The 11,995-nt window shown below is 31.7% G+C and overlaps 1 protein-coding gene across 3 annotated transcripts in view; it reads left to right on the forward strand.

Moving 5' to 3' along the window:
* dor (vacuolar protein sorting-associated protein 18 dor) overlaps positions 1-11,995 on the forward strand; it is a 40,003-nt gene that overhangs the window by 27,696 nt on the left and 312 nt on the right. For 2 of the 3 annotated variants that reach the window (XM_089236336.1, XM_089236338.1), the window contains 10 exons: positions 699-854; positions 1,926-2,066; positions 2,199-2,330; positions 2,773-2,854; positions 3,001-3,128; positions 3,806-3,927; positions 4,554-4,671; positions 6,567-6,713; positions 9,222-9,280; positions 11,454-11,550. In XM_089236336.1, coding sequence (XP_089092462.1) covers positions 699-854; positions 1,926-2,066; positions 2,199-2,330; positions 2,773-2,854; positions 3,001-3,128; positions 3,806-3,927; positions 4,554-4,671; positions 6,567-6,713; positions 9,222-9,280; positions 11,454-11,517 — 1,149 coding nt within the window. In that variant the 3' untranslated portion in view covers positions 11,518-11,550. Of the gene's footprint in view, positions 1-698; positions 855-1,925; positions 2,067-2,198; positions 2,331-2,772; positions 2,855-3,000; positions 3,129-3,805; positions 3,928-4,553; positions 4,672-6,566; positions 6,714-9,221; positions 9,281-11,453; positions 11,551-11,995 lie in introns of those variants that run through there. The other variant, XM_089236337.1, reaches the window with a different exon arrangement.

Consider the following 11,995-nt stretch of genomic DNA (forward strand, 5'->3'; position numbering starts at 1 on the left):
GAGGAGTCCAGCAACATCACTTGGTCGAAGAGCCCCCCATGATGTTGTCAAGTTTTACAGAGATGGATTATAGCAAGATCAGGGTTGGTGAGGTAATGAAGGTTACATGTTGTGGGTGGCAATCTTGAGGAGACAGCAAATTTCAAGGAGAGGGGGCAGTATTGTTTTAAGTTTTCCTTTGGGGAGGCACACTGGTGGATGAAGGGTTAGGGGGAGAGCAGGATAAATCTTCAGAGAGAAGTTTTAAATTACTATCTTTCAAAACGCATTTTAAATTAACAGAAATTGATTTAAACTATGGTAACCAGATCTGACCCAAGGAATTGAATTGTGATAGAATGGCTAAATATAATTTAGTAGTTTGAAGACATAGTATGTTACACATAAAAAAGTGAATATACGAATACATAGACATAACAATATATAAAGGATTTTTTTTTCAATATTTAATTTTTTTTGCAAAAATATTTTAATTTTTCATGTTTGAGGAAGGGCAAGGGCTCCCTATGCCCCTGCATATTCCTCTTGGGGTCATGGAATCTCCTAGATTCATCAGTGCCCAACTAGGAGGCTTTGGCTCCAGCTTGTTTAATTTTGCTGACAAGGGAAAGGTCAAAATAGCCAAAATTCTGCTTATACACTACTTTAATGGCCCCAATGACATAAATGTCAATGAGATTTATGTTTTATAATTTCAGAGTCGTGTAGATCTATTCTACAAGTTTTCTCCTACTCTCATCCAAGCCATTCCTCAGAAAACAATTACTGCCTGGATAAGCCAAGGTTATAGGCTCGATCCAGCAAAGCTCATTCCTGCTCTCGTACATTATGAGTATAGAAAAGAAGCTAGTGAAGTAAGTGGTAAATTGTTTCCTATTTAGTTGATAGATGCTATCGGACTTGTGTGGTGTATATTTATTGTTTGCTATAGCTATAATTTTTTTAATGTATATTATGTTAAAATTATAGTTTTTTTAAGAATAAAAAAATTGTTTCCAAATTTTTAGAATGTATTCTTATATGTTTTTCTGCAATGAAGTAAATGAATGTGAATTTCATCTTTTATATTATTTACAATATTCTAACCTGAATATTTGTGATTTTGCATTTAAAAGAAATTTGATACAGGATCAATTTGATCACAGTGATAATACTAAAAAAAGAAAAAACTTGTTTGAATTATAATTTTTCGTTTTTACAACCATGTTGCAATCTGAAATGTAAATTATAGCTCTTATCTATTTGTTTGAAACAAGATATGAATAGAAAACTGACACGATTTAAATTCGGAATGATTCAAAATTATTCATCAGATTAAAAAAATATATAACGTGAAACATATAACTGCTTAATAGTAAGCAGGTATGAAGAAGCAAAGGTGAAATTTTTATTCCCACGCATCAATATTCCAAAAATGTTTTGTGTTTTGGAACATGCAACATCTTCGTTGTTTGTTTCAGTACTACAAGTGTAGCGAAGAAAATATGAAACACAGTCACTGTCCCATCAGACGAGCCTTTAAAGGTCTCGATCTTTTACTGTTTGTGACTTTTTCCTTTGGGATTTCATTAAAGGCATTGTGTACATTCCTCCACAATCAGCCACTTTGAATGGGCTCAAGAACTGAATTACCACTGCTTTTACAAACATTAATAGGCTACTGACATGTGGTACCAGGATGAATTGGACTACCATGCATATGTGTGCTTGTAAATGAAAGGAGGACTCATAGAACACTTATAAGCAGTGGAAAAAAACCTTGAAATGTCACTGCTGCTTTCAAGGTATTATCCATCTTGCTATCCATAGTACTTTTTGAAATGTATTATTTTGAAATCCAACTATTATTTTTGAATCACCCTGTATATTTATAATTGATTTCAAATAAGTTTTTTCTTATTCTCACAAGAATTCTTCACTTCCAGGTAAATTACGCGATAGAATATTTGAAATACTGTGTTGAAGAACTGCAGTGTAAGGATCCTGCTGTGCACAACTATTTGCTTTCTCTGTATGCACATTACGATCATCAGAAACTCAAATCATATTTAGAAGCCCATGTACAGGTGATTTACATGTTCGTTATATTTTACATTTATATTTTGGAAAATATGGGAATTTAATCAAAAAGTGTGTTTTTGTGAGATTTCTTTCCAAACACACAGTTTGAATTTTGTTTGCCTTATCTGTTTTTGTAGGAACCAGAATCAGTGCCTTATGATCAGAAATTCGCTTTACGACTATGTTCAGAACTTGGCTTAGATGAAGCTTGTGTTCATATGTATACTACAATGGGTCATTATGAAGAAGCCGTTGACTTAGCATTGAAGGTGAAAAAAAATATTTAATATTCCTTAAAATAGAATTTTATCTGAATTATAATTGTGATGTGTTTTTTCATTTAATGAAATTTTTTTCACAAAAATGATATTTATTTGTGAGAGATTTTAATGTTCATTTCTCTGGAAGTTGCTTTTTGAAAGTCTTGAGAAATGTCTGTTACCATCATTTGATTTTTTCACGCCTTTTCCGTTAGATTTGAAAAATAAAAAATATGCGGATGTTTCTTATATTCTACAAGATTTTTCACACCCAAATGTGTAAACTTTATTTCCATTGTAAAAACTACAATTTATAAATATGAATAAGCTTATATGGATTTTTCCCAACAATGCTTCATAATTTTAATCGAAATTCTCTTCTATGGCTCTTCAGTCTTTTTTTATTTATTCTTTTTAAGTTAAAAATGAAATTACTACCATTAAACTATAGGTGGATACAGATCTTGCAAAACAGAATGCAAATTTGCCTGATGATGACGAAGAACTTAAAAAGAAACTGTGGCTTAAGATTGGTAATAAATAATTTTTTATCTATTTATTTCTAATTCTTTCATTTTTCCAATGTATAATGGCTATTAATCTTCAAAATTTTCATCCATTTGACTTTTTTCTTTGGAATCGCAGTGTTTTCTGATGTATTTTTAATTTTCTGACATAGCTGAGCATGTTGTCAAGAAAAAGAATGACATTAAGGAAGCAATGGAGTTCTTGAAACAGTGTGATCTGATCAAAATTGAAGACATCTTGCCTTTCTTCCCAGACTTTGTTACCATAGACCATTTCAAAGTGAGTTAATGAGAACATAAAAAAAAGAATGTGAAAAAATAGAAATATTTTTTTACCTATCAGTGCTTCTGGAATTGTGATAATTTTGAATCATATTTTGTGTGTGAGGTGAACAGGCTATTGGAATTTTTTTTTGAAATATTCCAGTGAATTTCATTAGATAAGACCTATTATTTCCTTGTCTAATTCATTTACTTTTGCTGTTATCATATTTTGCATAAAGCTTTTTTTTTGTATTTCATAAGTGTACTGTTTACAATTTAGTTTTTATTTATGATTGTTATGATATAATACAGCATATGATATTTTTTATGAATAGTGATTCACACACACATAATTTTCATATTTATGAGATAGATGCAATAATGCAAAAGTGTGATTTTTATTATTTTCCCGTGAAATCTTGACACTTTTTGAAGTGAAAATAGTAATCTTTCTAGATACTTGAATTTCAGAACACACATACAGTACAGTAGTAAGATATACCTGGCTCCGCAGATGAACTATTAAAAAAATTGCATCGATAATTTAGTTCGTTTTTAGGAATGGATGTAAAATTTTTGATTTGAAATTTTTTTTTAAAAATTAATTTTTTTAAATAAATTTATGTATTTTTATTTATAAGTATAAATTTACTTTGAAATTTGCTTGTTTCTGAAAAAATGTTTGTTTGGTAGGATGCAATATGCTCTTCTTTGAAAAAGTACAATGAGCACATTGACAGCCTGAAGGAAGAAATGGCTGAAGCCACTCAGAGTGCACAAGATATAAGAACTGAGATACAGGTGTTTAGGAGCAGGCATGTATTTTTCCTTTTCTTTTCTTGTATGTATGTTACTGCTAAAGCCCAAAGTTGGCCACTGCGAACTGGCCGGCCCAGTTGAACCGGCCAATGTCCAAATTTCAGGCTTTCACTAGTCTTTGGGTGGCCCTATAAGTCTATCCCTTTATATAGATCACTAAGATAGTGATATTCAGATTCCTTTGATGGTTAGGGTTTTCATAGCTAACCATAATAATTATGGTTAACTATGGCTAATTATAAATGGTCATAATTATAGCAACAAAAAAAATAGCCAATGGGGCATTGTCTCAGAATTATAGGGATCAATATATAGGAACTGCCGAAAGTCCAAATTTCAGACATTGTCCGGGTCAACTAGACTGGCCAGTTTGCAAAGTGGCCAACTTCATTCTTTGGTAGCAACATATACGATCCGCAGTAAAATAAATGACATATCTAAAATAGGCGCGTTATTTGAACCTTTTTGTAATTGAAAATGTTTCTATAATCAACGGTTCACAAGTTATTTCAGCTTAAACTGACAAGTTTTCAACCTGTATACATGAAGCATCAATAATTTTTTTTTAAACTTCCCTACTATGTTTCTTATGCATTTATTTTTCTCATTTTTATAATTGCAGGTACAATCTTGTGAAAGCTGAGCAAAAGTGTGACATTTGTTCCTATCCTATTGTTAGGAGGTCGTTCTATGTTTTTCCTTGCCAGCACATGTTTCATTCCGATTGTCTTATTGAAGAGGTACTTGATTCCTGTGTTGAATTTTCATGTGAATGATATAAATTTCTTTGTAAAAGAAACAATCTGTTATGGATCTAAGACATCAAAATTTGTCATGTTTGTTAATGTGCCTTGAAATGCCTATATAACAATACTCAAGAGACTGGAAAAATATATCATTATAAAGGAATTATAGAGATAGAGTAAATTTACACTGAAAAATGTAACGGGACCAAAGTGTAATATCGTTATATGCAATTATTTCCAATGAGGGTATCATTATATAGAATTTTCACTGTATGTATGTGTATATGTATGGCTCAACATTCCCCTTTACAGAAACTTGAAAATGTACAAGATATTTTGTTATTCAAGATTTATCGTTTAACACTGAAGTACCCACCACATGTATCGTCACAAACTTCAAATATTCTTATATCCAAACTTCCTAGTCCATATATATAATTGATACAGGGCACATAAAAATTGGTGATCAGTAGAGCCCGGAGGTTTAGGCACCAGAAATGGTCGAAATAGGCAGGCAAAAAGGTCCATACATATACTTGATGCAGGGCACATAAAAATTGGTGATCAGTAGAGCCTGGAGGTTTAGGCACTAAAAATGGTCGAAATAGACAGGCAGAAAGGCACTAGAAATGCCTTAAAATAGGCACTAAAAGAAGGCGGTTATAATTTTTGGAAGGGGAAAAAACTACAAATAACTAAAACCTAAGGTATTAAGGGTCCAAAAACTAGCTGAAAAATCTATTGCTCTTAATCCGTCTATTGTTTTAATTACAGTGTATAATAACTGCATTATTATCCAAATTAAATTGATTTCAAGTCCAAAATAAAATGTTACTAGACACTCAGGATTAGGCCTTCCAGGGCTGCCATTACCAGAAGCAGAGTCAGTAGGGATAATGATCTGTGTGGCTCTCAAGTTGCAGATGATTCTCGTTTATTTGTTGTATCATTTTAAATAATCATTATAATTTTTATAGTTGAAACATGGCTTTCTTGTTCTATTTTTTTAAAAAGAAAAAATATTTTTTATATTACCCCCATATACAGGACTCCTTCAAGCATGGGGCCCTGGGTGACCTCATCTGTAACACACCCATGAGGGGGAACTCTTGTCAATTTCATCGAATACTAAATATGCATGTTTAATAAGTAGCTATGGTTGTTTGCAATGCATTTACGGTGCAAAAAAAAACAACATGGGGGGGGGGGCCCAGAGCCCTGTCTGCTCCTAATATGTCCTCTATGAGCCATAATGTCAATTCAAAACCTCTTGGGACAATCATCGGCCCACTATACACAACGCAGTTCAATTCTTGAGTGAGAAATAAATGAAGTCTGTGGGGAAACAAATTTCTAACTTTCTTCTGCTTTTCTAACATGGGCTGCGTTCATTTGAAACAAAATCATTCATGTCTGACACCATCCGGTGAAAGCAAAATTAATGCATCAATCTCTCAGATCACTTAGTTGCATCTAAATGGGGCTGGAAATGGGGGGGGGGAAGCTTTCTAATGATAATTAATACTTAGAGTTGGCAAATTTTTAAAAATAACAATTCTTTTGAAGTTTTCAATGCCCAAAATTTCTGTTTTACAGATTATGACCGCTGAGATTCACTAATAAATTAAAACTATGTTAAAATAGGCGCACATGCATTTATGGTGCAAAAATTTCAAAAAATGAATTTTTACCAAAAAAGTTTGAAAATAGGCAAAAAAAGTCATTTATGGTATTTTGCCTGAACTTCGGAGCTCTAGTGATCAGATTTACAATCATTCACTTTGGAAAAAATGTTTTCATTTGAGGATTTTGTTTAATAAACAATTTTAATATGGAAATTTTTTATTGTCATCATTAAGTATTGCTAGAATAAATTTTTCTTTTGAAAGGTATACCCTCGTCTTGTACCAACTAATAGGCATAGAGTGGAAGAAATACAGAGGCAGTTACAGATGCTTTCTGGCCGAGATGATACTGTTTCAGTGTCTTCAACTTCCATCGTGTCAGATGCTGTAACTTTCAAGGAAAAGCTTTGTGTAATTTTTTTTCTTGATGTTCATTGATATCACTTAACAGAATGCACATTATGAATATTGAATATATTATCAATTACTGTAATGAATTTTCTATTAGAGTTTCTGTATCCATGTTTGAACCGGAAGAAAAATATGCCTTCATAAATAAGATTTCATCTTCCTTCATAAATGAAAAAATTAGATTATACTTGTATTTTTTACTTTGAATCCTGTTTCTTATTTCATGTTTTACTATACTACTACTCCTCCTTAACCGTGCGCACACACACCTTGTTCATATATTCCTCTATAGAATTTCAACGAATGGGTACGTGACTTTCAAGCAGTTTCCAGGCAAGACGTGTGCCTGTGAATGGGTATAAGTCTGAATGTGTGTGTATAACTAACATGAAGTTTGTTTCTGAGAAATGCTTGTTATGTGTTCAACTATAGTCCGTTTCAAGTTAACTTTGCAGTGAAGAGGAAGCTACGGGGGAACCTCATCACTCGTTGCTATGGCAACAAAAGCCTCTTAACCAATGTATCGATACGCAGCCTCGGTAAGGTATGGACGATTTCTAGGGTATCGCACCAAAATGTCGTTGTGGTTGCTATAGATTTTTGGATGATGGTAAAAAATATTTTTTTCTAATTTAAAAATTTTAAACGAAGAAACATCGGTTCAAAACGATATTTTTTCATTATTTTTTCGAAATCAATAAAAAGAATTGAAATATTCTGCATAAATGATCATCATAAAACTACGATTTATGGGAACTTTATTTTGCGGCGAAGGAATGCACTCTCTACCTTTCTCTCCACTGCAAAGTATTTCTAGGGTATCGCACCAAAATGTCGTTGTGGTTGCTATAGATTTTTGGATGATGGTAAAAAATATTTTTTTCTAATTTAAAAATTTTAAACGAAGAAACATCGGTTCAAAACGATATTTTTTCATTATTTTTTCGAAATCAATAAAAAGAATTGAAATATTCTGCATAAATGATCATCATAAAACTACGATTTATGGGAACTTTATTTTGCGGCGAAGGAATGCACTCTCTACCTTTCTCTCCACTGCAAAGTTAACCTGAAACGAACTATAGTGCTGCCACGTGTCTTCTGAATTCAGTCAGACAACTCAGCAGACCATTTTTTACTGATATCATACATGAATTTTAGATGCTGTAAGCCTGATTGTGCTCTCCTCTGCAATTTATAATGTAAATGAGTCAGATCATTTTTCTATGTACATTACTTGAATGTAGAAGGAAAGAAAAAGGCAAAGAAAAGATTAGAAAGATGTAAAAAATTATGAAAATTTAAAAATGAAAAATATGTATGGATCCCCTTCATCACCCGTTTATGAATCTTCACTGAAGGGACCTGGAATAAAAATTTGAATAAAATCGTAAAAAAAAAAAATGTTACCTTCAATAAAAATTTGAATCATCAATTGTAGGCTTTATTTACATTTTTGTGACCTACTAATTAGCTATTGCAACAGAATGAAGAAGTGGTACTTTTTTTTGTAAATCCCCTGAAAACGAGAGTGCACAACCTTTAGCCGGTATTCCACAAGCGGAGCTCTATCTCACACCAGGGAGCTCTATCTAGCCAGTGAAAAGTGTTCCTAAAAGAAATACCAATCCACATAACACATTTTTGACCGCTCTTACAATTCATGACCAAATTGCACAATTTTTTTATATATGACGAATAGCTGCTTAAATAACGTATTTGCAAAGTTTCAAAAAATTGGACATCAATTTAGCATGTTTTTCTTTTCAATATGCAAATTTTCAATTAATTATTTAATTTAATCAAAGCAATAATTATGATTTCGGGAAATCTCATGTTCCATGTGAGAAAAAATTATTTTTATCCTATTTTTAAAAAAAAATATATAATTATTTCTTCTGATTTCAGGAAAAAAAATCCAAATAGGAAATCAGGATAAAATTTCTGAAAATTTCATAATTGAAAAGTCATAAGAAATCAAATTTCATTGTAAACAAATTTTAAAAAATACTATAACACGCCTTAGACCTTTTAGTTTCCAAAAATGTTCACTTCATATAAATTTTTGTATGAAAAATGTTTGAAAACAATTTTGAACAAAGTGTTGCACAAATGCAACATCAGTCGAAAATAGGATAACTTAATAGGTATACCAAATTTCAGCCGGTGAACGATAGCCACATCACATATGTGACTACTGAAAAGGTTTTGCACACCTTGTCTGACAACATTAGTGAAGGAAAACAAGAGCAATATGAAGAGACGTTTCATGTAAAAAAAAGGTGTTATTTTTCATGTTTGGAACAAAATGATAGTTAAGCTGACATCTATGAGGAATCAATCCTGTTTTTCTCTTTCAAAGCCTTTTCTTTTCAAAAATTTTATGGGTGTGTCATTTTTAATTTGATTACATTCAAAAGAAATCTGACAATATACTGAAGTTTCAAATATAAATATGTGATTATCTTATTTTGTTGCTCATGTGTTTTTTTATATATCTTTATGAAGATGGAATTGGATGATCTGATAGCTTATGAATGTCTTCTTTGTGGAGAGCAAATGATAAGGTATTTTAAAAACTTTGTACAAAAAATTAATTCATATATTTTCCTTATAGCATGATATTTCTGCTATTATACTGTTGGTCTTTGTTTGCCTTATCTTTTTTATTCCATCTTTTCGTCATTAAAAACAATCAGGATATGTAAGATATCATAAATATGAGTGGTATTTGAGCTCATTGAAATATTTATCTCTTAGGCCTGATTTGAATAACTGGATTGGTTAATTGATCAGATGTTAATGACAGTTAAGAATTTTAGTTGAGTTAATCAAGTTGTTCAATCCAATTAAAATTTGATTAAAGTTTTTATTGATAGTTTGAAATTTAACTTGATTTATATTTAATGAAACCAACTAGATGTCTCAAATTATGTTCTTATACATAATATTTCAAATATGTGACCATACTTAAAAATATTTGCATCCATGTTTCAATCAAATTTTTCAACATGGGAAAACAAGTGAATCCAAGGAAAACTGGTGATAATTTCAGTTTCCAAATTATTTTGATGGAAGTTTTGGAAAATAAGACTAGAATTTATTGTCTCCACAGCAGTTTTCGTATTTGGGAAACATCAGCCCCCCCCCCCCTCCACACCATTTGGGTACAATTTGTAGAGGAAACAAGGGACAGTATGAAGATCAAAATTAGTTTTGAAATCAGTTACTGAACTAAATATGAAGGTTTCGAGACAGCTTGCTGAGGAAATCCAGGAAAGAAAATTTTGCTGCCCTTATGGGGAATCGAACCCACATCCTCTCACTTGCCAGGTGAGTGCACTAGACTACAAAGGCAATGATCCTCTTTCCTTAGAGCTCATGTGTGCTGAATGGGACCGTCCATGGACAGCCAGACATAACTTGGGCCAAAGCTCACATTGCTGACACTGCCACCAGGTGGCAACTTATCCAAAGATATCACTCTCCGCTGATTAGTGGAAAGTGGCATCATCTTTAGACTAAACTAAATAACTGGTTTTCTGATAAAAATCTAAGTGAAAAAATTGGGTTTGACTAATGTGTTTAGCATATTAAATTGCTTCCAGCTGGCAGCCTTAATCCTTAATCTCTATTCCTACATCTGGCGAACTGGAGCAGTGCATGAAATGAATGAAAATATTTTTATACTATCAATTAATATTATCGTTATAAACAAAATGTTTGTTAAAAAAGGTTAACATTTGTAAATTTTTTATTAAAATTGCTTGATTAACCAGTTAAAAAATTTTAATCAATTCCCAGCCCTATTACTTATTAATTCATAAATAATATTCATGGAATCAGCAAGTCAATCGGCGAGCTAAATATGTTACAGGGTTTTCAGCATCCTGGAAAGTCAGGGAAATGAAAAACGATCAGGGAAATGTAAAATATTTGTCAAAAGAAAGAGAAATATGCAAAAATTTGCATATTTCACTGGTCACAAGTCAGGGAAAAGAGGGAAAAAAACAAACTTGAAAACATTTGGAAATTGAGATTTTGAAAAATATTTCTTACTTCCAGAGTTTTGGATAAAGTCAGGAAAATAAGGTTTACTCTGAACCTTGTGTAAGATGACTGCTACTTGCTGGCCACAAACTGCTATACTTTATTGTTTTATTGGGGATTGATACTTATTCTAGGAACACCTTTTGCAAGCTAGATGTTTTACTCTTGATTCAATTCACTTCTGTAGTGCATGTATTAAAAGAAAGCACTGCTTTCTCTCAACTAGCAAATTTACCCTGTCATCCAATGGTTCATGGAACATGAAAATAGATTTTCAAAATTGCCAGAGCACCTAATTCATGTGACTATTTACTGATTAAAATTTGTGGGATGTGTTTGAATAACATTTTAGCTTGATATACGTGAGAATTGGCAGATGTGGCTGTAAGAGACATAGTGTAATTGAACAAGCCTATGGAAAATATCTCTCAGTGGATTCAGTTGTATTTTATCTGTAAGCCAAAATTTGCTGAAAATGTGGGCTTACAAGACAGTTGTTTCAAATGTTATGCTCAATGTATACAGCATTCTTTTTCCTTTCTGATTTGAAATTTAAAAAAATAGAATTTTTTATGTATGATGATGATAATTGTATGTATTGTATTCTTATGGCAATTATTTGCCATGCAAATAGCTTGACACTGCTGCATTGCAATTTTTTTAAAAACGACCTCAATTTTTATATTTTAGGAGCATTGATGTCCCTTTCATTCCAATGGAGTTATATGAAATGGAACTTAATTCCTGGAAATGAAATAATGTTCCTTGTGCCATATGTAGGTGAAGAGTTGATCATTTTTTTTATTTTACTATAAGAAAAAGAATACAAGAAAGAACATATAAATTATATATTTACATAAACGTGTATGTGTGTACTGATGATATGAAGTGCAATAATCTATTTTGTTTTGGAGTCATCAAATTCATGAGAATAAATGCTTGTAATATATGCTAGACTTGCTCTCCTGTTTGTTTTTTCATTCAATTTTTTTCTCATTAAAAAATGTTTTAACACATATGTTCCTGTGTATAAATATATAAAGCCTGCATAATTGCTTTAAATGTTTTTAGTATATAAAGTTTGGTTTGAAATCAGTTATAAAAGGTCACACATTTGCATCATACAGTGACATATTTTGATGTACATTGTAAAAAATTCTCTTCGAACCCCCTTATTTTTGGCTTGCTATGTAAATTCATTGGCCAAACTCAATTCTTACTATGAAAGTATT

Source organism: Pholcus phalangioides, unplaced genomic scaffold (assembly GCF_987345545.1).
Source record: "Pholcus phalangioides strain wild (caught in Gottingen) unplaced genomic scaffold, Ppha-v1.0 ptg000009l_1, whole genome shotgun sequence".
Taxonomy (NCBI): domain Eukaryota; kingdom Metazoa; phylum Arthropoda; class Arachnida; order Araneae; family Pholcidae; genus Pholcus; species Pholcus phalangioides.